This window comes from Hirundo rustica, chromosome 4 (assembly GCF_015227805.2).
Source record: "Hirundo rustica isolate bHirRus1 chromosome 4, bHirRus1.pri.v3, whole genome shotgun sequence".
Lineage (NCBI taxonomy): Eukaryota > Metazoa > Chordata > Aves > Passeriformes > Hirundinidae > Hirundo > Hirundo rustica.
In genome coordinates, this window is record NC_053453.1 from 57,162,429 (window position 1) to 57,187,250 (window position 24,822).

General features: G+C 41.4%; 3 protein-coding genes across 4 annotated transcripts; 1 reads left to right on the plus strand and 2 right to left on the minus strand.

The window, feature by feature from the left end:
- Nucleotides 1-1,286: 1,286 nt before the first annotated feature.
- On the minus strand, nt 1,287-9,369 carry TDG (thymine DNA glycosylase). 2 transcript variants are annotated; one of them, XM_040061772.2, is made up of 10 exons: nt 9,311-9,369; nt 6,625-6,773; nt 5,603-5,832; nt 5,051-5,120; nt 4,321-4,456; nt 4,159-4,241; nt 3,985-4,079; nt 2,316-2,487; nt 1,893-2,021; nt 1,287-1,790 (listed from the first exon to the last, which is right to left on the minus strand). In XM_040061772.2, the coding sequence occupies exons 1-10, from the start codon at nt 9,331-9,333 to the stop codon at nt 1,657-1,659; spliced, it is 1,221 nt and encodes a 406-aa protein (XP_039917706.1). In that variant the 5' UTR covers nt 9,334-9,369; the 3' UTR covers nt 1,287-1,656. The 2 variants fall into 2 exon arrangements, with proteins under 2 accessions (XP_039917706.1, XP_039917705.1); XM_040061771.2 differs by having other exon boundaries at nt 1,520-1,793.
- A 174-nt stretch (nt 9,370-9,543) lies between these two features.
- LOC120751639 (ubiquinol-cytochrome-c reductase complex assembly factor 6) lies at nt 9,544-11,627 on the plus strand. The gene is made up of 2 exons (XM_040061777.2): nt 9,544-9,785; nt 11,355-11,627. Exons 1-2 carry the CDS (start codon nt 9,630-9,632, stop codon nt 11,448-11,450), a joined length of 252 nt encoding a protein of 83 aa, XP_039917711.1. The 5' UTR covers nt 9,544-9,629; the 3' UTR covers nt 11,451-11,627.
- A 3,191-nt stretch (nt 11,628-14,818) lies between these two features.
- HSP90B1 (heat shock protein 90 beta family member 1) lies at nt 14,819-24,671 on the minus strand. The gene is made up of 18 exons (XM_040061770.1): nt 24,531-24,671; nt 23,991-24,090; nt 23,265-23,406; nt 23,058-23,174; nt 22,351-22,682; nt 21,293-21,404; nt 20,490-20,606; nt 19,790-19,906; nt 18,951-19,088; nt 18,788-18,865; nt 18,635-18,700; nt 18,125-18,394; nt 17,657-17,902; nt 17,225-17,361; nt 16,757-16,835; nt 16,505-16,660; nt 15,881-15,979; nt 14,819-15,080 (listed from the first exon to the last, which is right to left on the minus strand). Exons 1-18 carry the CDS (start codon nt 24,577-24,579, stop codon nt 15,051-15,053), a joined length of 2,385 nt encoding a protein of 794 aa, XP_039917704.1. The 5' UTR covers nt 24,580-24,671; the 3' UTR covers nt 14,819-15,050.
- Between the last annotated feature and the right edge of the window lie 151 nt (nt 24,672-24,822).

A 24,822-nucleotide genomic window follows, 5' to 3' on the forward strand; every position in this document is an offset into this window, starting at 1 on the left:
AGTACACTTTAAATAACAGACAAGACAAGTCCTATACCTTTCTGACAATATGTGGAACAGCTTTATGCTGCAGCTAATAAACACAATCAGAATCATAATGCACACTCACTTGATTTAAGATTCTCAGGATTAAGCCACATCATTTGGGAAGAAACTGTAAACATCATGCCTGCCTCATAACAGGCTGACAGTGTGTGATGTCTCTAAGAGGCATTACAGCAGGGTTAGAACCTACACTAACCAGTGACAATTTTCAGCTGTCACTAGCTGTGAAGAGAGGATAAATCACATTGGTACAGGAATCTCTGACTGGCATGGAGTGTGGAGATACTGTTTGTGTCTGTTTTCAAGTATGTGAAGCACCATCATAAGATCATCAAAACTTCAGTGTTTTGATCAGCTTATTGCTTTTACTTATTTTCCTCACAAGATAAAAGAGAGAAAGAAGATGAGAGTTAGGCAGCAGGATGGAATCTAATTTTTTTCTCAGTCACTAATATTGCCCAAAAATGTGTATCAGTTAGGCAAGTTCCTCAGAAGAGAGTTATAATTTCTACATACTTCTTAGTCATGGAACAGCTGTCCCTGTATTCAACTCAGTGTTTTTAACTTTTAAGTGGAATAAAGGGAACACCCTCTAAGGTCCTACAGATTGAAGAAAATTTAATGTTAAAAAGGGCTGAAATGCAAATCTATTTCACCCCATGCTAATTGTTTGTGATATAAATAACATAGCCATACATGACTTTTAAAGAGAATGCACTCTGTCAATTCTCTGTTCAAAGGGGTTATCTCCTGCTAAAGGTCAGGTGAAGGGACTAACTTCATGGAAATCATGGAGTTTAAATGCCACAGAATTCACGAACTACCACTGCTGTTTGTGTTTGCTTTGTTTTAAAGGAGTTCCAGTTCCTTACAATGGAATTTAAGGGGGAAAGAGATGGAGTGGTAGGGAAACCTTATCCTAAGACAGCTCAGCTAAAATATTTAGGCCCTGTCCTCTGTGACACAAATTTTCCTCCCCAGTGTTGTGACTTGAGCTGATGTCTTCACTCCCTTGATCCTGAACATGGTTCACTCACTGAACAGACAGAGCCCTCTCATCCCACCCAGAAAACAGCACTCACGGCTGCAGAACACAACTTTCTACACTTTTTAAGACAGTAAAAGGCAGGGTTAAAAAGCACAATTCCCTTAACTGTGCATGATTAAAAATACTGCCTCACACAAGGTAAGGGTACACTTTCAATTTTCCCCTCTGGATTTAAAAGTATTATGAGATATTTAAATATTGAGGCATCAGTAAGAAGTATACTGCTGCTGTTCCTACCACGTTACCACTTACAGAATAAAATTAACAACCCAAAGAAATCTTCACAAATGAGAAAGCAATTTGTCAAAAACTGCAAGAAATGGTATACATTAAATATAAAACTCATATACAAAAAAGGCTAACTTTTTTTAAAAAGTTTGGACTGTTCCTTAAAATTAGCTAATTCATTGATTTCAGCCTACCACACATTTACTTTGGACTATAATAAAATAACTAGGGGAGATAAAATACTATTCAGATGCTTCAGTTGGAGAACCGAGGTACCAGTCTTGCTCACTGCATTAAAACTGCAGCACGTGTGCATAGCCGAGAAGGAACAGCTCCTACACGCTGCTTCCCTCCTCTTCCCGTGTGCCAGCATTGAACTCTGGAATCTGGTCTGCAAAGGACTGTGTCATCCACTGTCCATTAGGAACTTCACCAAAGGATGACCCTTCGCAGTACTGTGCATTGCTTCCTGCTGAACAAACAAAAATCACACCATTTTTAAAGGCAGTTGACACCACGGGCTCTTTGTTCCCCAGCTATGGCTGCAGACTGCATGCCCCAGGCACTTTACCAGCTCCGTTTGAAGACAAGCTGCACTGGTCAGTGTCATATGGTGCACGGTCACAGTAAGCTCCTCCATACGCTGCTTCATAGCCTGGGTCATACTTTTCTTCTTTGACAGCCATCTTTTTAGCATCCTCTGCAGAAATAGAACAGCTCAAGCATTAATATTTAGAATAAAAATTAGCAAAGAGCATTTTTATCAGAAAACATTTGAAAAACTGCCACAAATTCTACAAGATAATCCCTGCTCCCCTTAGATAATTTAGGCTGTACAGAAGAGAATGAAATCTGTAATTCTATCCCACACAGTTTAGAGAATCACATCCCCCCCCTCGACCATTAAATTCTTTATTTCTATCTGCTTGTGGAACTGCTAGCATTGTACGCTATGTTACATTTTAATGAAGCGTTAACAAAATAACAACAATACCTTGTGCAAGTTGCAAGTCAAATGTGTACTGCACCTCCTGGACCTCTGTGTTGGGTGCGATGCCTTTCAGTTGATCCCTTAAGTCCTTCAGCTTAATGTAGTAATGAACTTTATCTTGTGCCCGAGGAAACTGAGCACATCTTGCACTTGACGATGGCATAACATAGCAGAGCTTGAGACAAAGAGAAAGAAAAACAGCACTGCTGATTCCCGAGCTGTGAGTTAAAACTTAGTGCATTCACAACAACTTAACACTTAAGCTCAGTTTTAACCATTCGTACAAACTTCAAATAATGCCACAAGTGATTGTGAAAGGGGCTAAAATGAGTTTTCATTTTTCTTGGCCAGCCATCTGTCTTGCCCTGAAGACAGGGGCTGATTACCAGCTGCTAAGTGAGCACAATTTTCACCAGTTATTTATGTGTTGCAGGAGAAGCAGTACCCATGTGTGTTACAAGAGAGCAGAGCACACTCCGGAACTCCCTGAACAAGCAGAGCTCTGAGCCAGGGCACAGAGAAGTACGTGACAGCATGCAAAGAGCCCAAACCAGTGAGGGAGGCAGTACAGGTTAATTAGCCTGGCTTCTTGGCCAAGTGCATCTGCATGACATACACCAGGCTGTAAAATTGTTGTTAGTGTGGCTGGAGCCAGCTCCAGTGTTTCTATCTCTGCAAACAGCCCTAACTAAAGATATCAAGTTAGTTCAGGAAAAACAACCTCTGTTCAATACTTCTATTACCATGCAGTCTTTATGAACAAGTGCCAGTAGAGGGGATTATTTATCCTTCCTACAAATACATCTACTGCAGAAGTCCTTAAGAGCTACTTAAGGAGCAAACACTTTATCCAATGACTCTTCAGGCTCTAATGGCAACACTTCCATCTTTAGAGAAATGCAGCTGAAACATGCATCTCTAGTAATTGAGGATAGAAATAAAAACAGTCTAAACTTTTGAACTGACAAGGTAATGAAGCTTCAGAATAAGCTACCTTGGCAAGTAGCGTAATTGCCTTTGCTTTAACTTGTTTATAAGAACACATTAAACAAACCAATTTCTAATGATACATAGCTGGTCTCTTGAGATATTTTCCAGAACTAGAAGTCTATGACTAATGCATTCTTCATCAAATTGCTTGTTTCATTTTAAGCATCCAATTTAACTTCAAACTGCAGATCAGCTTAAGGAGACCCAGTCTGATGGAAGCACCTGGGCATGCCCAGATCCAGCAATGTAGAAGGGCTACATGCAGTGGCACAAGGACGGACTTGTTCTTCTTTCTCCCCCACTGTGGCACTGCACGATCACGGCCAGTATCAAAATCCAGTAATACAAATACCCAGGGAATTGGACACAGGGGAACAGATGAAAATTATCATAAAAGCAGGCATGTGTTGTCTGTATTTTAGGTAGTCCTCAGAGAATGCACCAACCTACTAACCATAACATACCATTTCTCAAATGAAGTCTGCAAGTCTGAAGAAGCTGCTTAAGGACATGTCCAAAAACTGCACTGCTCCCCCTTCTCTACCTAAGTAAAACCTTTCACACCTCTTGTACTTTGGTCAAACTGGGGTTATCCTAAGTGTGTGCAAGGCCTAAGATATCATTAGTTTTTAAATAATCAAAACGGAGTACCCTAGTTTTGTTTCTCAGTCTCAATACTTACAGTTTCTGTATCTGGCACTTTGTGTGGCTGCAGCCCAAATTCCAGGTTCTTAACTTTAATTCCAAAAACTTCTTTACTAAAAATTTCATAAATACCTAAAATGAAAATATAGGGTAAGTGGGAAAAAAAAAGCTAGTGACAGAAGAATAATCATTTAGAAATAAAAGTTCTCACATTTTCCATTAAAAGCTGCTATGCGAGGTTTATACTTCTGTAGCTTCTGCATCAGAATTCGCCCTCCTTCCCGAAACTCTTTGCTAAAAGATAAAGCACTCAAAATTATAATCACAACTATTAATAAATTAATAAGCCTGATATTTCCTTTTGTTGTCTTACCTGGAGAGGTCTTTGCTTCCAGGTGTTGTCCTTTCAACCATGTTGGTAAATCCAATCCCATATTTATGTGGCAAGGTGTGGTCGTCCATGTGGTTCAGCTGTTCATTACTTAGACCAGACATGAACAGACACTTCCCTGTCAAGTAGGAAGCCAGATATGCATTTGCCTTTTTCCAAGAAAAAGAAAACAGCCAAAAAATTCCACTTGACCATTGGAGTACTGGAATGCTAAAGGAAGAATCTACTTTAACAAAGTAGTACCAGTTAATTTGGGAAGACTGTTTCCCAATCCAGAAGGGTTTAAAACAGCCAATATTGCTTTACCTCCTCCAAGAGGACAGAAAGGCCCTAGTAAACAGGAATTCCTCATCACGATCCTGCAAACCAGCCCTTTACTCGAAAAGCTCAGCACAGAGCTTTAGATTTTGTGACCCACTTAAGCAGTGATCAACATGGATTTGGGGGGAAAGAATGTGGCAAATACAATGTGTCAACTTTCTTTGACAATCTTGCCATTGCTTCTCCTTGCACTGGGCCTCTCTGACAGAACCCGGTCTTGAACTCAAATATATTTAGCATATAAAAATCCCTCTCTGAAGAAAAAAAACCACCAACCCAACAAACCAAAACCCAGGAGAAAAACAAAAAACCAAACTAGTTTAATTAAAATGCCACAAGTTCTAACAAAGTTCTGCAAATGCTAAAAGAAGAAAGGAAAACAAAAACGTACAAAAATGGTTTCCAGGTCCTGGGTAATGATGTCCTTTGTAAGCTGCCATCAGGCCAGGGTTTATGCCAATCTACAAAGATACCAGTCCATTTTAACAATGACAACATGGCTTGCTAGTCAAGAATTTAATCGTTACAGTAAGGATGCTTATTCAATTCTCTCTAAGTTACTGTTAATAAACAAAAATGTATTAATGGCACCTTCCATCATTATTTAAAAAAACCTGACAATTTTGCAGCAGTGCCTCGTTTAGATGTGCAAGGTCAAAAGAACAGCTCAGAGGTTGCAGAGCTTCCAGGAAATAAAGCACTGAGTTATGGGCTCTCATGAATTATACTAAACATGAGCCTTAGGTTTCTCAGAAATTAGGACTAAGTTACTATGGCTTTAACAGAAAATGCAAAGCACCTCTGCACACAGGAAATAGTTATGTACTTTATCTTGCAAAATCTTGCCATATGAGCAATATAGATGAGTAAACAGAAAGAATGTAAATCATAACAAGTAAATACAAGACTTTTCTACCTAAGCTTGTAACTGTAAGTTACTCACTATCACAATGTCCAAATCAAAGGTCAAAATATCAGGCAAAGTCTTGGTCAGAAGTTCAGCTTCAGATACACCATTAAAACGGTCCACTTTTCTTTTGACTTTAAAAGTATCTGTGATCTTTTCTTGTTTGCCTTTTGACTTGGCTGGTTTTTCTTTTTTAGCAGCAGGCTTTTTTGGTTGCTTTGGCTCAGTTGCTTTGGCTTTTCTTTTCCTTCCCCCTTTTTTAACTTCTGAAACATATAAAAAATATTCTTTTTGTACATTTCCAATGTTGCAGTGTAGATATTCAAATAGATTCAGTTAAATGTATGGACACAGAGAGAAATCAAAGAGATAAATTTACCTTCAAAATTCATTAATTTAAACAACACACCTGAAGCTTCCTCATCTTCTGGTTCTTAAAAAGTTGAGAGATTCAGGCAGCACAGGCACTGGCCATGACAAGACTACGCAGAGATTGTTCTCTCTCTATGTTCATTAATAATGTTGAACTGTAGAACAGTGTCACTTCCCAACAGTTCGTATTTGTTTAAATAAGCCACACTAAACTAAACAATTCTTAGTAACCAGTTCCCTACCTATGATTACTACAACAAACTAAACAACCATACAAACAAAAATATTTCAAATAAACAGTATTATACTGAACTTCTCTGGCAGAAAGTTAAAGCCCGAGTATTTTGAAGCCAGAATCTTTAAAAAACCTTCTTTAACACAATATTAAAACCCATGCCTTCAGCTAAAATAATGCATTTACCTGTTGAAAAAAAAAAATCTGCTTCTCTTGGAACAAGGCAATTGTGTGAGACTGAACAATGTGCATGTATTCACATGAGTTTGTTTCCTGTCTTTTTAATTGTCTGTTAGAACACATTTCTTAAAGAATACAACTAATCAGTACTTCTGCAGTGAGCATCAAGAAAAGGAAATCCAATAGGTCCAAGGAAGCAGTTTAAGAGCAATATTTTTTTCCCAATCAATCACTCTCACTTCAGGTCACTAGCACAGCCCAGTCAGGCTACCTTTTGGAGGCTCCTGAGCAACGTTTGGCTCTGGAATGCCCTCTAGAGTCGGCTGCTCAGTCATCATTTCCATGTTGGGCACTGCAGTCATCATCTGATGGAAGGGAAACGAGTAAAATGCTTGAGCTTGCTGAAGATACGCGTAGTATCTTAGAGAGGGAGAAAGAGAGAAATCATTTAGCAAAAATTAAGAAACTTACTGATGTACCAAACAGAACATAAACATCAAACTTCATCAAGCCTGGCACATTCTGCACTTACGTTCTCTGATGACTGTTAACAAGGCACTAAATTATCCACACCATTGAAGCAGTCTGGCTGCTTAGCTGATATCAGTTAGCCCCAACATTAGCAGCACAGTTCTCTTGTGTTTGCTATGATGTGGAATTAACACAGCATTTGTAAGGGAAGAGTAGACTTTTTTTTTCTTTCTTTCTTTTTTTCTTTTTTTTTTTGGTTAAAACACTGTAGCACACATTTCCAAAGCAAACTGTCTATCAAAAGATCAACAATTTACAACTCATGTTGAACTAAAGCTCTCTGGACTTCCACAAGTTTCCCAAATTTTAGATCATTTTCATGTGCTGTCAGTTGCTTGATCTGGTAAGATACAGAATGGATGAATCATTCAAGGCTATAAAGCATTAAGAATACATACAACATTTGTTGCTATGCAGATCATTAAACAGGTTTAACAAATTATGGCGCAGATGCTGTCCCACTATCACACACTGGATCCCAACACAAGTCTTGCACTTATTCTGCATGAAAGTGTTCACGCACACAGAGCTCCCTCCACACAGTTATTAGTCATAGACAGCCCTCACACCCATTTCTGCTTTATTTTGTCACTCCCTTCTACCTACACAGCCACCTTCTTGTCCATAGCTTCTACTGCCTTACAAATACATAGAAAGGACTTGGTGAACAGTAGATTTTCAGGAAATAATTTTATAATCACAGAGCTATAATTAAAAATACGAAATAATTTTTAGATATAGAGATATTTGTCCAAAAAGGCCAATGGCATTCTGTATTAGCAATAGTGTGGCCAGCAGAACCAGGGCAGGGGTTGTGCCCCTGCACCTGGCTCTGCTGAGGCCACATCTTGAGTGCTGTGTTCAGTTTTGGGCCTCTCACTACAGGAAGGTGTGCTTCCCGTAGCATGTCCAGAGAAAGGCAACAGATCTGGGGAAAGGTCTGGAACAGCCGAGGGAGCTGGGGGTGTTTACCCCGGAGAAAAGGAACTTCAAGGGTGACCTTATCACTCTCCACAACCACCTGAAAAGAGGTTGAAGCTGGGTTGGTCTCAAGCAACAAGTGACAAGGTAAGGGGCAATGACCTCCTGTAGTGCCAGGAGAGGTTTAGATTGGATATTAGGACAAATTTCTTCATGGAAAGGGTTAACTACTGGAATAGGCTGCCCAGGGAAGTGTCCTGTCACCACCCTGGAGGTATTTAAAAGATGTTGTAGATGTGTAAATTTATGGACAGGGTTTAGTGGTGGGCTTGGCAGTGCTGGGTTAATGGCTGGATTCAATTATCTTAGACGTCTTACCCAACCTAAATGATTCTGATTTTAAATTTCCCAAAAGAAGGGACCATTCCCTATTACACACTGGGTTTTCAAGAAACCCACTGTAAATCAGTCTTATGCAAGGAGAACCCACAGTCTTGTGATCAAGCCACTAATTTTAACCCAAATATCTATCTGGAAACAAGGAGAATAAATAGGATTCCAGGGAAGCTGCCTAACAAAGCTATAGGAGATTTTCTGAGTACAGGGAATACCTTAGACCCTCTGCTGGAAGAGTTTGATTTTATATAAAATACTTGTTCAATTAATGAACCAAACAAAACTGATTCTCAGCTTCATCTTGAGAAACACAGGAGAAACTGAGACATGCAGAATCCAGTTCACAATGTAATAAAAGCTTAATCATACAGACCAGAACAGAGTGAGTAAGAAAAATGTGAAAGCATCTAACCTAAGACCAGATATCATTTTGCAATACAGACCTTCTTATTTTACACATATATAAAGTCTCCTTCTGGTAAAGGGAATAAAATTCCTTTTGAACAGAGAAAAAATTTGCACCACAAACAAGTCCTCTAACCATTTGCTGAGAGTGAAGTTCTACCTCTACCTCTAAGTTTCCCATATATTTTAGGCCAGATTTCTTGCGTAGGTTTAGAAATATTTGTTGTTGCTATTGATGCATATATATTATAGAACATTTAAATAAGAACTTTCAGTATCAAGAGGATAAGGTAGTGATTTGTTTCTCTCCCCTCTGTTCATTATTTTTTCCTCCCCCCCGCTTCCGTTCATGCTAAAAACAAAGAGGGAAAGAAAAAAAAAAAAAAAAAAAAAGAAAAATGTAAAGAAAACTGTATGTTCACTGGAACAAAACCAGGTATTAGGCAATATTCAAATCCCCCTCGGGACAGAGACACGATCGCGCCCCACGCTGCCCAAAGCCGCCGCGCTCCTCCAGCCACGGGCCCGAGAGCCTCAGAGCCCCGGCAGCGCCTTCGCTCCCTCTTTGTGCCCAGGGGAAGGGGAGGGAGGCGACCGCCGCAGCCCGGCCCCGGCCCCGGCTCCGCCGGCCGTGGGACGCGGGGAAGGAGGAGGACAATGGGCGATCCCCACCGCGAGGCCCGAGCGCGGCTGCCCGTCGGTACCTGCCCAGCTCCGGGCCCTCCATGCCGGGCGCGCCCCCCGGGGCCGCCGCTGCCGCCGCGCCCGTCGCCGCCGGCCGCCCCCGCGCGCCCCCGACCCCCCGGGCGGCCCCGCTCACGTGACCGCGCCGGCCAATGGGGGCGCGGGGCGGGGCCGCGGCCGCCAGGGGCGGGGGGCGCGAGGGGGCGGGGGGCGCGCGGCCCGAGGAGCGGGCGCGGTGTCGGCACTCACCCCGTCCGGCGCGATGCTCCCTGCTGAGGGCGGGCCTCCAAACCCTCTTCCCTCTTCCCCGTTCCCTTCCCTCTGCCGGCGGCGGCGGGGATGACGCACGTCCGGCGCGGTCCGTGCGCAGGGCCCGCCCCCGCAGCCATGCCCGCCGGCGTGCCCTGGCCCACCTACCTGCGGGCGCTGGCGGCCAGCATGCTGGCCATGTTCGCGGGGGCCGAGGTCGTGCACAGGTACTACAGGCCCGACCTTGTAAGTGCTCGGAGGGTCCCGGTCGCTGGTAGCGTGTGTGCGGGATGGAGGGTCTGCTGGAGAGGCTGTTCCTCGGAAAGGTCTATGGCCTGGCGGTGGGCAGAGATCAGCCCCTACAGAGGCATTGGCCAGGCCGCCAGGAGTTTATCGCGTCCGGTTCTGGGCTCCTCAGTACAAGAAGGACAAGGAGCTATTGGAACGGGGCCGGTGGAGGGTCACGGAGATGATGCAGGGTCTGCAGGGTCTCTCGGGAGAGGCAGCTGAAAGGGGATCTCATTAATGCTTATGAATACCTCAGAAGTGGGTGCCAGACTCTTTTCAGCGGTGCCCAGCGACAGGATGAGGAGCAAAGGCCATAAACTAAACCACAGGACGTTTCACCTTAATATGAAGGACTTCTTAACGATGAGGGGGGCAGGCTGCCCAGGGAGGTCATGGAATCTCCCTCTCTGGACACCTTCCCACCTGAACGCGTTCCTGTGTGATCTGCTCTAGGTGATCCTGCTTGGCAGGGGGCTTGGAATGGATGATCGTCAGAGGTCCCTTCCAACTCTTAACAGTTCTGTGATTCTGTGACTCCTCTGCGGAGTTGCCTCACTCTGGACATGGTACCATGTGTCGAGAAGGGGTCTCTGCTGTGGGAAGCTGGGTTTTGAAAAGAGCGTGCAAAGGTGTTGAGAAGGGGCTGTACTAGATTTAAATAGACTTTGTTTCGTCCAGTAACAGAAATGATAGCAACTAAAAGTTGACATTAGAAATTATGACAGACAAGGCTGTCAAAATTACAGTCACAGAACTAAACTCTAAATGAGACCATCCACTGGATAGTAATGACTCGGTTTAGCCTCTTGGAGGCCTGACTTGGAAGCTTTCCCTCATCCTCCTGCTCACATATACTTCTTGGGTTTTTTAATTCTCTGGGCTGCTTTCAAATGGGAAATAAGTTCTGAAAAATTACCATGCTTGAGCTGTCAGTTCAAAATTTAAGCATTGAGGCTTCAGTCATTGATAGGTGCATTAGAATTTACATGTTTTAGTCTCCACTGTAGCCTTCATTACAGGCAAATATTTATTTAGAGTGATCAAATGATCTGTATCTCTTTAGCACAAATTTTGAGGAGGTGCAGTTCTTGAAATATCGTGTTATCTGGTACTTTTAAAAATTATCTCCAGTTTTAGTGCTTAATTTCTGAGTCTGTGCAGTAGAAGCAGTGAAAAGTTTTCTATCACCAGGAGTATGTGTGGAAACTTCAACTGTGCTAGAACATCTCTACCTAACTCGCTTTAATGGCAAAAAGAAACTTTGCTCCTTTAAAACAACAAACTGTCCGTTCTTCCTTTCATGTATATTTTTTCCCCAAATTGTATTTTGCTGTTTTAAAATAAGTCAAATTACAAAAAGGTAATAATTCTTATGGTGTTTTGCATGTAGGAGTTATATTCCGCTCAGAAAAGAGGGCGGTAAAATCAGTTTAGCTCTCACGCTCTTCCAAAGCAAGCTCATTTACTGTTGTGGGAGTTTAGTTTCTCTTCTGTCACAACACTGATATCTTTCTCTGTTTTTAATAGAGCATACCTGAAATACCTCCTAAGCCTGGAGAACTGAGAACAGAACTGTTGGGTCTAAAAGAAAGATCAAGCGAAGTTCAGACTTCACAAGAGTGACCGGAGTTTATTTTCACTCAGAAAACTAGAACTGATAAAATATTTATCAAACTGTTAAAGTTGCAGAAATACGTATGTGAAATATTGTGCTCCTGTAATGCAATTTTGCTTTCATTTAAGCAGAGTTGCAGACAGCCTTAAAAATAAACATACAGTGAATGCTGTTGGTAAAAGTCCCATCAGTTGTGTGCCAAAATGCTTATGAGTTCTTAAATCTGGATTACGTTTTAAGTATCCTTCAGCATAAGGTGTCAAACATGACACAGATATATCACTGACAGGAAATCTGCTTTGGTCCGCTGGAAGGCTGGACTCTTACAGCTTGGTCATTTCAGTTAAAATGGAGCAAATACGTACAGATTACACTGAAATCAGATTTGTTTGTCCTCCATTTGGGCATATTCATCTGTCTATGGCTGCTTTTGATATCTGTAAATATGCAAAACTCCAAAATAACAAGTGCATTTACAGTTTACCTTTCAGTCTGGAAATAGAATCACAACACTCTTGCACCAGGAACTTGAAGATGCAGTCACCATCCTGTGAAGGCTCAACAGCCTAGTTTTGCATGGTATAATACAGAGCTTGGGAAGGTTGGGATTGCTTTCCCAAGATGCCAGGAACAAAGCACAGGCTTCACCCTGTGAAACTTAAGTTTGACTTGTAAAAAACACAGTCTGACACCTTACCCAGTAAGGAAACAAAAAGTTCCCTAATTCCTACTGCCAAAGTACTTGGAAGTCTTGTAAGAGCAGAGGGATCCAGAAGTGATCACTGAAAGTGCTACATTTACACCCATTCTGGCTCTGGAGTTATTTTATTTATGCCTGCAGAAGCTGGAGTGGTTTTCCTAGGAAGAAAGGTTTATAGCTCCTATGCATGTGTATGCATCTGCTCTCACTATGTTTTACAGCTGTTGGTGGGATGAGCTCCTCTTCTGCTGTTGTGTGCCCTTTTTATATAACTAGATCATATCTTCTCTCTCAGGTCCCTTTACCAATGACAGCAGGCATTGAGAGAGAGGCTCTGGTAAAATTAATGTTAAGCCCAAACAAAACCTGTCAGTGAAAACATCTTAATAGATCCATGTCTGGTGAAAAGACTTCCTTTATTGCACCTAAACAATGCTGAGATTGGCAACCTTCCACTTCAGCAGAAGATAAAAGTTTATTGAAGAGAAAATGGGATACTTCAGTATTTTGTTTGTGTTCTAACTGGGACAGGAACATTTGATCTGTTTTGATGATCCCTTTCAAAAGTCAGCATTCACCAGCCCTTGCTGTTACTCACACTTTGTCAGATTATCACTTCTTATGTTAATTCCTGACATGAAAGATGTATTTTTCTATATTTTCTAGATGTTTTTCAGATCTAAGGGCTGCAGAGGGAAGTTTCTACTAATTAGACTTCAATTTCTAAGTGTATTCTGCTGCTACTGGGAACTGAGCAACAGGGAGCTCAGCCTTTTCTAGCACTGAGGGAAATGTCCTCATTAGTGCCCATTTAGGAACAGCAAAGCTGACAATGCATCAAGTTCTAACAGCAGAGGTGACAGCTCCAGAATCAGCAGAACTGCAGCACCGAAACAGTGCTGACTGGGAGACACTCCACTACAGACACCATTTTGCTTCAGAGCTGCCAAAAATAAAAGGTAAACTTGCAAGTGCATTTTGTGCTTATTAATAGCAAACACTTGTACTGTAGGGTGTAGAGATGTTGCACATGATACTCTCAGCTGAAGTATATGAAGAAGCACAAAGTATAACTCAAGTATGCCCTTTATTTCTGAAATTTAATCAGTCTTGTCACCCTCCAACAGAAGCAATGAGAACTTCAGCTATACAACAGAATAAAGTTTGCTTAAATGTACAATTTATGGATTAGGAATACTGGAGGAGGCCACCCTCCACTTCCAGTATTCCCCTTTAGTTTGTTAGGCAAAATCCTTCCCAACTGTACAGGAGGTGAGAGCAACCTTTGCTATTCAGATCAAATAGAGGTGGGGGTAGTAATGATACATTTCTGAGTGTATCATTGAAAAATCAGTGGTACTTTAGGAGGTTGATTGCTGCAGAGCACAGATTTCACTGCTTATAGTTAAGGGGAAGGTGCCCCAAGAAATGGTGCCTGAACCCTGTTTGGTAACTCACTGCCAAAGGCTGCTTCTAAAGCTGACAGCCCCAGCTGCTGAGACTCCTGTTAGACCACACAGCCTGGGCCAGTAACAAAAGGCTCTTCTCTAGAATACCACTGCAGTGAGAAGAAACCAGATCCCACCCAAGCTCCCCTTCCTTTCCTTGACATCTCAAACTTCAACTCTCTAAACCCTAACACACAACCACGCTGATACATGGCATATTTTGGACAATATAGGAGCCTAGTAAATGGAAAGCTAGTTCTTCAGGTCAGTGTTTAGTACCCTCACCTAATAAAGCTTATTTTGCTTCACACTGTAGAAACATGTAACTTTACAGAAGTTCTGTTAACAAAACAGAAAAGATTGGTTCTTAAGTAGAATCACTGTGCAGAAGCACCACTCCTATGTCCTTCCACAGGAGAAAGCAAATAGAAGTCCCCCAAACCCTCACTGTAAATGCTTTCTCACAAGTCTATGAAGATGTATTAAGGTAGAGGCACTAGAGAGTAAACAGTGCTTCATCCAACCACTACACAAAGCTAACATAATGAATGGAAGCTCAACATGTCTACAACTAACCAGGTTTAGCTTCAGTCCCATTAAGTATCTACAGTGCTTTTGCCACAAGCAACCTAGAACAAGACTGAAAACATTTAGCTGTAACAGCATTAATACGTGAAAACAACTTCCACCTTTATAAAAGCCTATAGAAAACAACTGCTGTAGTTATACAAGTCAAAGGAAGAGTTTCCAAGTGCCATGGAGGATGGTACCAGCTCACAAGCAGTCAGACAGTTCTGGTGGTAGTTATCCACATATTTAGTGAAAGGAAACCATTTTTTCCCCTTCATCTGTAGGGCTTCTAGTCTCTATTCTGTGGAGTCACAGAGTTCAGCACAAGCTGTCAGTGCTTCACTTCCAATGCCATTTCTAAACGCCCCATCTCCTCAGGCTTGCAGGAGATACCTAGCTTAAACACTTAATTCAATTAGCAAGTTCAGTACAGCTCTCAGCTACCAGGTGTATTTACCTAAGCAGCACAGCAGTTTGTAAACAATGTGAGCCACTGGCAGATGCTACACAAGTAGGTGTGGCTGTGCCAGCATGAGAAGGGCCAAGGACTGCCAAGCAACAGCCTGTTTACACAAAGGACATGAACACTCAGGACCATACCTTCACTTCTTTCTGCCAGCCCACAAGATGAGCTTGCTATGCATAAATTTAGAGTTGGTGGTGTTTGGGAACGTTTTATTTTGTACATGACAAGATTTTACACCAAGTCAGTTAAATAATACAAATTTACATTCATGAGGAATGTTTTTAGAAAAGTGAACTTAAAAAAAAAAAGCCTCCTTTACCCTTTAAACCCCATACCATCCCTCAACATTTTACAGTGGAAAAAACCAAAATCTAATTCACATTCCCCCATAACCCTCCAATACAGGACAGTAGTTGAGTGCAGTTTACAGTTCATCTTTCACATCTGTGGATTCCTGTGAAGACAAGAAAAGAATCAGAATATTACTTTTTGAAAATGGAAGAAGGTTACAAGAACTGTCCCAGAAGAACAGAAATTTATATTACTGTCATTGCAGGTACAAATTGCTGTACAAACATCATGGTAGTGGCATCAAAATTAAGTAGGTATAGTACAATAAATACTCTTTCTCCAATTTATTCTAATCTAATCTGACATCAATAAGAAATTACATTGCTATAATGTATATATTTGATAGCATATCATCTTGCAGGTCTCTTCCAAAAGCAACACAAGAAAGCAGGCCCAGTTGGGACCTCACAACTTTACAAGTTAGTATTATCAAGAAGCTATGGTATTAGAAGAGTTTGGCAGATCCATCAAGACATAAAACTGCAGACATGAGCTATATGTGAAGGCTGACTTCACATGACAGGTGAACTGTTCAGAAGCAATGGTGTTGTCTGGAGTGTTGTTCCAAGCCAATTAAAATTACACTCCTGCTGATTTGTTCATGTTTTTGCCCACAAGCTGTGGAAATACCACAGATAATTACCTTCACTAGAGGATTTGCTGCCATTTTCTTGCCACAGGGCACTGTTACAATCTCTAAAGCTTTATTTAGCTCTAGCTTTGAACATATATCAGTGTCATCTTTTCACAATACTGTAATATTTTTCCTCTCAAAGAAAAGCCTGGAACAGCTAACACTAATGTCATGAAAGGCAAAGTGAACAAATTTATTGCCAGGTAGCACCCACAGACAAAGTTGCACATTAAATATTTATCAATAAAGCATCGAACTTGACACCCTACCTTCTGTGTTTCACTGTCCTCAGAATCAGCATCCACTTCCTCTTCATCCTGCTCTGCCTCCTCAGCTGCATCTTCAGGCTCTTCAGGCTCCTCATCCACCTGTACACAAAGGTGACAAACAATTTGCTTTACTTACTTAGGTTGTTTAACTAGTTGTGCACTAGCAAAATACAGACTAGGGAAGTATTCACTATCACATTTTCTGAAGTTTGCCACAAGCTGCCTGAAGGAAAAAGTAAGATCTGTTTAGCACTCATCCAGTCTAGCAAAAAAAGCCAGGAGAAATTCTTGCATAGTTTATAAGAACCTCTATTACTTGTACCCATTTGGGAATGTCTACTTGAGAGAGACAGGGGCCAAAGGCCTGCATGCCTATTTACTCCCATAGAGCTAGCACTTAATTAAGGACAGGAATATACTTGAGAAGCATAAATAACAGAATATCAAGCAACTACAAAGAAGGGCAAGGAAGGGAGAACATGAATGTTAAGTACAGACTCATGGCTGGACTTTTGGTGGCCCACTTAAGGGCATTTTATTTTATGGAAGTGAATTAAGCAGCTGGACTTTTTAAGATGGAGCAACAGTAAGTCAATTATCAGCCCTAGTGGAAGACAAACTAACCTTTGCATCCAGATCAATGTTTAAACTCAAACGAAGCATCCTTTCTATTCTGTCTCCATATTCCTTAGTGTCTGGCAGCATATATCCTGATCTCAGAGTTGCAGTTTCAAACAATACCACTGCAAGATCTGAAACAGTTTTGTCATCTTCATTTTCCTAACGTGGAAAAACACAAGAAAATCAGGGCAGACCTGTTAAAGCAGGTTGTATGCAGCCAAGTCAGTCAATGTTTCACTACTGTTATGTATTTACCTTGACTCGCCTCAGCATGTCCTTGATCAGTGGATGCCTTGGGTTAATTTCAAATGTTTTCTTTTGGCTGGCATAGTAACTGAGAAGAGAAATGCACTAAGTAAAGGACCCAATTATATCTTTAAGTCTAAATCTACACACACCAGTTATAGTCACAGTAACAAGTAAGTAACAAGTGTAATCCCCTCCCTCTAATACTGCAACTATAAAAAGCATTTAAGTTCATCTTCTCTTGTCAACAAGCGGCACATCCCAAATGGCACTGATGAGTCTCGCTCACCAGGCAATTTTACATATTGGGCTGGAAAATAAACAGTTTAAGGCTACAATGGAGACGGAACTTGGTTGTAAATGACCTTAAAAACACTCAGGATCGTCTGAACTGGGTGGAAACTTGTTATGTGCACCTCAAACAAGGGAGGCCATCAACTGCATTTCACGTCTGCTGCTACAGAACTCGAAGCTTACTTTGTAGATATATCTTTCCCAGTCTGGTATGCTTGAGCCTTCATGATTCTTTCCATGTTACCAGACCATCCATACTGACTAGCCACAAGAGCACATGGAGATTGGGTTAAGCGTTGAGATAACACAGCTTTTTCAATCTGTAGAAAAAAAACCCCAGAACACCTTAATGTTACTTAATGTTATTTTCCAGAGCTAATAGCTTATACAGTGAATGAATTAATTTCTGACAGGGAAGCGTGGTTAAAGAATTTCTGAAAAATTTCTAAGATGACATTCTAACTCATTATCTTCCTGAATAAAGACATTATCCATAAAGATTTACCCCTGAAGACAGAGAAGCTACTCTCAAGTCTGTGCTCAAATAATCTGCAAGGTATGTTGTAGCAAGTACCATGAATAAAAATAATCACTACATATAACGCATTATTTTACCTTGTCTTTGAGAGCTTTGTCTTTCATCCAGTTTAAGAGGGGTTCAAATTCCTTTTCCAAGGCTTCCCGACTCTCTTTAGACTTTTCACTTTCTTCAAACTTAACTCCTTCTTTTGCTACATTCTGAAACCTCTTGCCATCAAATTCTGGCAGAGCCTGAATACAGTATTCGTCTACAGGTTCGGTCAGATAGATCACTTCATAACCCTTCTTCAGCAGACGCTCAACGAACGGTGAGGACTCAGCCTAGGATGAAAACATTTAAGATGTAGTTTAATTGCAAGGTGGCAGCAGCTACCAAAACCTGGACAACTATCTGGCAAATATTGGTACCAGAAAAACTGAACCGCAGTAGTAACATCAGCATGGAGTCACCACATTTACAGTAAATACACAATTCAACATTTATGGTACTACAGCTACAAGCTATAATATACTGTACCCCTTCTCTCTTTCACTCTTACATACCTCCTTTCTGCTGGCACCAGCCATGAAATAGATCTTGTCTTGCTTCTCTTTCATTCTTTCCACATACTGATCAAGGCTTGTGAGGTTACTTTCATGATGAGAAGACTGGAAGCGCAGAAGTTTAGCGAGTCGGGTACGATTGGAGTGATCCTCAATAACACCAAGCTTCACATTAGTACCAAACTCTTTCCAGAATGTGTCATTGTATTTTTCCTCTGCAATTTTCTTGATCATATCAAGAGTTTTGCGAACAAGTTTCTTTCTGATCACCTAAAAAAAAAAGCAGCGATACTGAGATACAATAAGTATTTGGAATAGCCCTCAATGCAACCTCACTTCGAAGAACAGATTCCACTTTGTATCCCTGATCTGAAGTAGATGGGTAATCTGGAAACAGCAATAACTGAGATTCATTTACATTAATTTCATAGTCATGTAACAGAATTCATCAAGCCATTAAGTCTTCTAAACCTTGCTGCTGTTGTGTGCTTTGAAAACCAATTAGCTTACCTTTAACAATTTGTGCTGCTGAAGTGTTTCACGGGATACATTCAAAGGAAGATCATCAGAATCCACCTAATTGAGAAAGAAAGTTTTAAGTGTATCTGGCAGTATTTGAAGATAAAAGAGAAATTAAATGCAAGTAAGATTCAAAATACTTACAACACCCTTAACGAAGTTAAGATACTTGGGCATCATGTCATGGAAGTCATCAGTGATGAACACTCTTCGAACGTACAGCTAAATTACAAGAGCAGAGTGCTCAAGTTAATTTAGGGTTTTTTTCTTTTCCTCAAAACCATACCCACACACTTTTCTGTCCTACCTTAATGAAATCACTTTTTTTGGATCCATATTCATCAAACAGTCCACGTGGAGCAGAATTAGGAACAAACAAGATTGATTTGAAAGTTACTTCCCCTTCAGCAGTGAAGTGGATGTATGCCATCGGGTCATCGTGTTCCTGTGAAGAGAGAATGCTTTTAATTGACATGGGGAAAATACCAGTGAGTTAATACATTGCCAATAATAACGTGAGTTTGGCACACAAATGCAATTATTTTACAACTAATCCATGTAGCCGTACTTTGCTAGAGTCAATCCTGGAGACAAAAGTTTAAGTTACAAGAGCAGTTACTCCTGTAAAAATAACCTTCCTAGAGACCTCCCAAGTTTTGCTGGATTTTAACAAACCAGTCGCTAAAAAGTTACCAACAGGACAACAACCAATAGAGTGGCATGACACCACAGAGTTAAGATACTCTCAACTAACACATTAGGGTATACTGATACAAAGACAACACTTCTAGGAAACTTTGTCTCCCTCTTCCTTCCACCGCATGCAACAAACACCACAACCCTTAGATTAAACACAAATTTCCCTGACAATATTTAAACGTGTCATTAAGCTCCACATGAGCTGCAACATAATACTTTCCAAATCTAGACTAATCAACACTTGGATAGGAGTACCTCCTCTCTAGAAAAAAGATTAATTCCTGACTGAGATGTTATACCTTGCAGGCTCTCTACAGTTCCATCAACTGACAGCAGTTAATTAATTCCTCATAAACAGCCCATCCTGAGTACTCAGTTTTATTTACATTGCAAGAGATACTATAGCAAATCTCTCACGTTGAAGTCATCTTGAGGCCCAGAGCTTACCTTGGAAAAGGTTTTGTAAAAAGCTTTGTATTCATCTTCTTCAACTTCTTTAGATGGTCTCTGCCAGATTGGTTTTATGTCATTCATGAGCTCCCAATCCCAGACAGTCTTTTCAACCTAGGTAAACACAACAGTATAAGAAGAGACTCATTCTTTACTTCAGGTTAGGCCAATTAAAGGCACTCCACTGAAGCCAAAACATAAAATAGCATGTAAAAATCCCAAACATGCTCTTTCTAATCTACAAAATTATGCAATGACCTGGACATTCTCATTTTAAATATACACATTAGTGAAACACATGGGAACAATATTTTAGTCTACAATGTAGTCTTCCATGTACATTTAACACATTCACTAAGCACCAGTATTTCTGTTCTAATGCCACTCTGGAAAAATCTTCCCAGCAGAGTATATTAAATTTAAACTTGTCAACAGTGTCAGATTACAGAATTCCGCTACCATTTCAAGCAGTTCATGCAAGCACTTATAATTAGCTGTGACCACAGCTTCACAAGGCTACTGCCAATCATCTGCCTGACTTCTATCTAGTCTGTTTCATTTAAAGTCTTCTCCTATCTCCTTTTAAAAGGATTTGCTTCTTGAAAGCACACACTACTGAGAAATGCACCTCCGCAAGACTACCTAGGAAATTGCGATCTGACATGAGTTACAGGACCCCAGGGCTAATAAAGCTTACCTTCTTGGTTTTTGGTTTCTTTTCTTCCTCCTCTTCTTCAACTGCTGCTTCATCATCTGCTTCTTCTTCTTTCTCCTTTGCTTCCTCCTCTTCAATGGGTTCTTCAACGGTCTCTGTCTAAAGGGACAGCCAAAGGAGGGGATTTGAACTTGACTTTCTACCAGATATGCTCTAGTATTCTTTCAAACAGCTCAATCTTTCACACCATTACCCTGACTTCTACTATTTGTCTGTTGCAAGCTTCACTACAGGTAATATTTTTCAATTGTTTTTTCATTGATACATAATTTCCTTCAATATACTGGGAGATCACCACACTCAAATTTAACTTTTTCAGTGCTTTACACATAATGCTAATCAGAGGATACTTGGTGGATTTTAAGTTGGTGCTACACCAAGAAAACATCACAACAGGCCTAAAATTTAACCATTGCCCTGTTTTGTTTTTTTTTTCAGAAGGGTATCTAGCCATGGCTCTTTTTCAGAACTCAATAGAGCTTCTATCTACCAAAGCCAGTGGAAGAAATATCCTTATTAGTAATTAACAGTGTTTTTCCCTTGGTAAAGTTCTTTGAGTCAGAATAAAAGCAAATTCCTTTAAAGTTTGTGACTTTAGCAACAGACCAGTGTTTGGAGAAAAAAGTAACTTGTAAAATAGTAGCCAAAAGAGTCAGGAACAGAAAAATTTTAGAAATTAGACAAGAAGCAGCTCTATGGTAGGTCTTCAGCCTTCATGAAAGATCTGCCAGACAGCTATCATAACCAAAGCTTATACTGAACAACACTCAGTTAAATACACTTACCTTGCTGCTCCACACATATATGGGGAAGTTTATGAACTGGGAATACTTCTTTACTAGATTTTTAACAGTGTCCAGCTCCAGGTAATCAGATGCTTCCTCCTTCAAGACAAGGCTAAAGAAAAAAGACACAAACCAAAAACCCAAAACTTTTGAAGCACTGGACAAGTATTTTGACGGTTTTATAGCAGAATATACATTTCTTAGGCCACTGAGATTGACCAACTGTACCAGAACATGGTGTTAACAACCAAGAGTGGGGGTTGATCCACATATGGGATCATTCATTTCAGAATTTGACTTGATGATCCTTGTGGGTCCCAACTCAGAACAAACTCTGATTTTTGCTGCAGCTATAGAAATTCAGATTACGCAAGTGAGCTTTTTATTAGTTCAGCCCCAAGCATCTCTTAAAAAATATAATCCTTACTCAACCAGCAATTATTATCACTGGCTGAGGCAGAACACAATATTCGAAAGTTTAAATGAAAACATCATAGTGAAATTTATCAGGATCTTGATGCACCCTCATGGGCTTTACTTCAAACTAGAGCACCAAGATCAATGTTTTTACACTGAGTGCCTCCTCCAGAAGACATCCTCTAAACCCAGACCAAATAAATTTACCTGCTCATGAAAGCAATGAAAATGGGACTAGCAAACTACCTCCAGTTTGAAATTTGCAGCAGACCAGCCTCACTGATATATAAACTGCAGCCAGTTTCCAAGCAAAGCCCTGCAGCCCCTGTAAAGGTTTTGCCAGGCCAGAGTTGTGTTGAGTGACCAAATGAGCCTGAGGGCAGCTGAACTGTCTGGAATTACTTGCTGACAGTTGTCAAGACATTCATAGTTTTGTTAGCTCATCTAACAGAACACAAAGTGAACTACATTTCTTTATGGATAGAGTTTGTATTTTGGATATTTCTATTAAAGTGAATAAAGCTGTATTACAAGAAATATATCAGTCACAAAGCAAAAGTCAGTCACATATTCCAGTAAGTAAAAAGTGTACCTACACAATTTTTTTTCTTATTTTAAGGCTAAAGAAACTTAATACTTACGTTATGGTTGTGCCACGTCCTAAGGTGTTCCCTCTTGGGTCATCAATCACAGAGAATTCATTTGAATCTGACTCCCAAATATGCTGAGTATCATTGTTGTGTTTTGATGTGACAATAACTCTGTCTGCTACTAAGAAAGCAGAATAAAAGCCAACACCAAACTGGCCAATTAACTCAGATGTTGACTGGCTGTCATCCTGCATTTCAGTCATCTTGTTTAAGAATTCACTTGTACCAGACTTTGCAATGGTACCCAGGTTTTTGACTAACTCCTCCTTTGTCATGCCAATACCCGTGTCTGTAACATGAAGCATGTTCTTCTCTTTATCACACTGAAAAAAAAATAAAGACAAAAATGCAGTTTGACTTCACGGTGAATTTCAATACATGCCAAAGAAAACTTGGTACATAACAGCTATTCAAATGTGCCTAGCTATAAAAAACGAAATTTACATTAACTACAGAAATTATAAAAACTTTCCTTCAAAGTAGTCCAATACTTCAGTTGCTCTTTATAAAAAGAGAAACATGTTTTTACCATTAAAAGAGGAGTCATCTTTGATAAACTTAATTGCAAGGGTCCTCATGTGGTCCTAGTTTGTATTTGTACCAGTATTAAGCCAGAAATAGAAATTTAATGATGGAGTGTGTTTTTACACTCTTCCATCACTTCTGTGAAAGAAATGTTTGTATGCAATCCTTCTTACCTTGATTTTGACGGTAAGTTCCTCATTGCCAGCAAGTGCATTTTCATCAGTTAATGATATCAACCGTATCTTATCTAAAGCATCTGAAGCATTTGAAATAAGTTCCCGAAGGAAAATCTGAAATAGAAACCAGTAGTCAGGAATGCGAAGAGAGACAGACACACACCTCCCAAAATTCTAACATGATCTGCAGACAAAGGCACTAACCTCTTTGTTTTTATATAAAGAATTGATAATTAGCTTCATCATTCTGTTCACTTCTGCTTGAAACGCAAACTTCTCAGATTTTTCTCTGATTTCTTTGATCTGGGATGCATTTAGGCCATCTAGTTGGATAGCTTCTTCCTCTCTGTTTGGACAATGAAAAACCTATCAAGAAGTCTTGTCCACAAACAGCATGACTAATTTAATTTTATCAGAAAGAAGCAGCAGTAAGACAATCACTGATGTAGCACAGAATTACATGATCACATGAGTCAAGTGCAAGAGTGGCCATCCTCAACTACAAAACCATAATCCAAAAACTTGAGTGAAAATTCATGCTTGAAAGTGAGACTTTTTCATAAAAAATTCAGGGAATGATACAGGTAATCTTAAAGCTACTGCAATCCTCATCATGTGGGGCACCTCACAGGAAGTGAGGCATTTTATAGGCAGAGCAATTTCATCCATGGGCACTACACTGATACCTTTTATGACATGCACGAGTAAACCCCAATTAAAAGTTATCAATATTCGATAAAAACAAGTTGAACATTTCTGAATTCAAGTTCTCAAGCTTGTTTTCATTTAGAAAGAAACAGTCTTTTACAGGAATGTTTTATTCCCCCAGCTGACTGGATCTCTCTCTTGAACAGCGTTTCTCCCTTACTTCTGAGGCATTAGTGGTGCTCAAATTGACCCTTGCAAAACCAGGGTGCTCCAGGTACCAACCTCTGTACAACTTCATCATCCGTTCGAGACCCTTCTCTGCTTTTGCCCAGGTCATCTTCCACGGTCCCATCGACGTCCACCTCATCGGCCCTGACCGACACTGGAAGAGCAAGGAAAGCAGCGCTCTGAGCCCGATCCCCACACTCAGTGCTGCCCAACTTCCCCACGTCTTCATGCTCAGCTCTGCCCCTCGAGTCCCCCGCCCTCTTCCCAGGGGAGTGCAGCCCAACCGGAGACACGGGAGATGGGCAAGGGGAGGCCCCCTCGCACCCTCCGCCCCCGCCCGTGACGGCGCATGAGCCGCGCGGCCCCCTCCCCCCCCGCCCCGTCCCCGGAGAGGCCAGGCCCGGGCAGGGCAGGCGGGGGCCCGAGCACCGCTTCCCCTCCCCGCAGGGCGGATTGAGGGGTGCCGCCCGAGACCCCAGCTCCCCTCCGAGGCCTCCGTCCCCCTCACCCCAGCACACGGCGAGCGGGAGGGCCTATTGGCCGGGACGCGGACACCCCTCCGCCAGAACCTTCTAGAAACCCGCAGGCGCTCACCGGCCAGAAGCAGCACACACGCCAGAGCGAGCCCCCAGACCGACTTCATGGCGGCCGCAGTGACAAGAGAAGAGCCCCCGGCCCTGGCGCCGCCGCCCCGCGCTCCCGAGCCCGTCCCGCACGCCGCCGATTCCGCTGGAGCGGCCGCGGCCCTCCCCCTCCGCCTTATCAACCCCAGGGTAGGGGGGGCCCGCTCCACTTCGCCCAATAGCAGCGCACCACGCCAAACAGGCAGCCAATGCAGTGCTTGGGAAGGCGGGGCCTGCAGCCGTCACCGCCAATCGTGACTTTC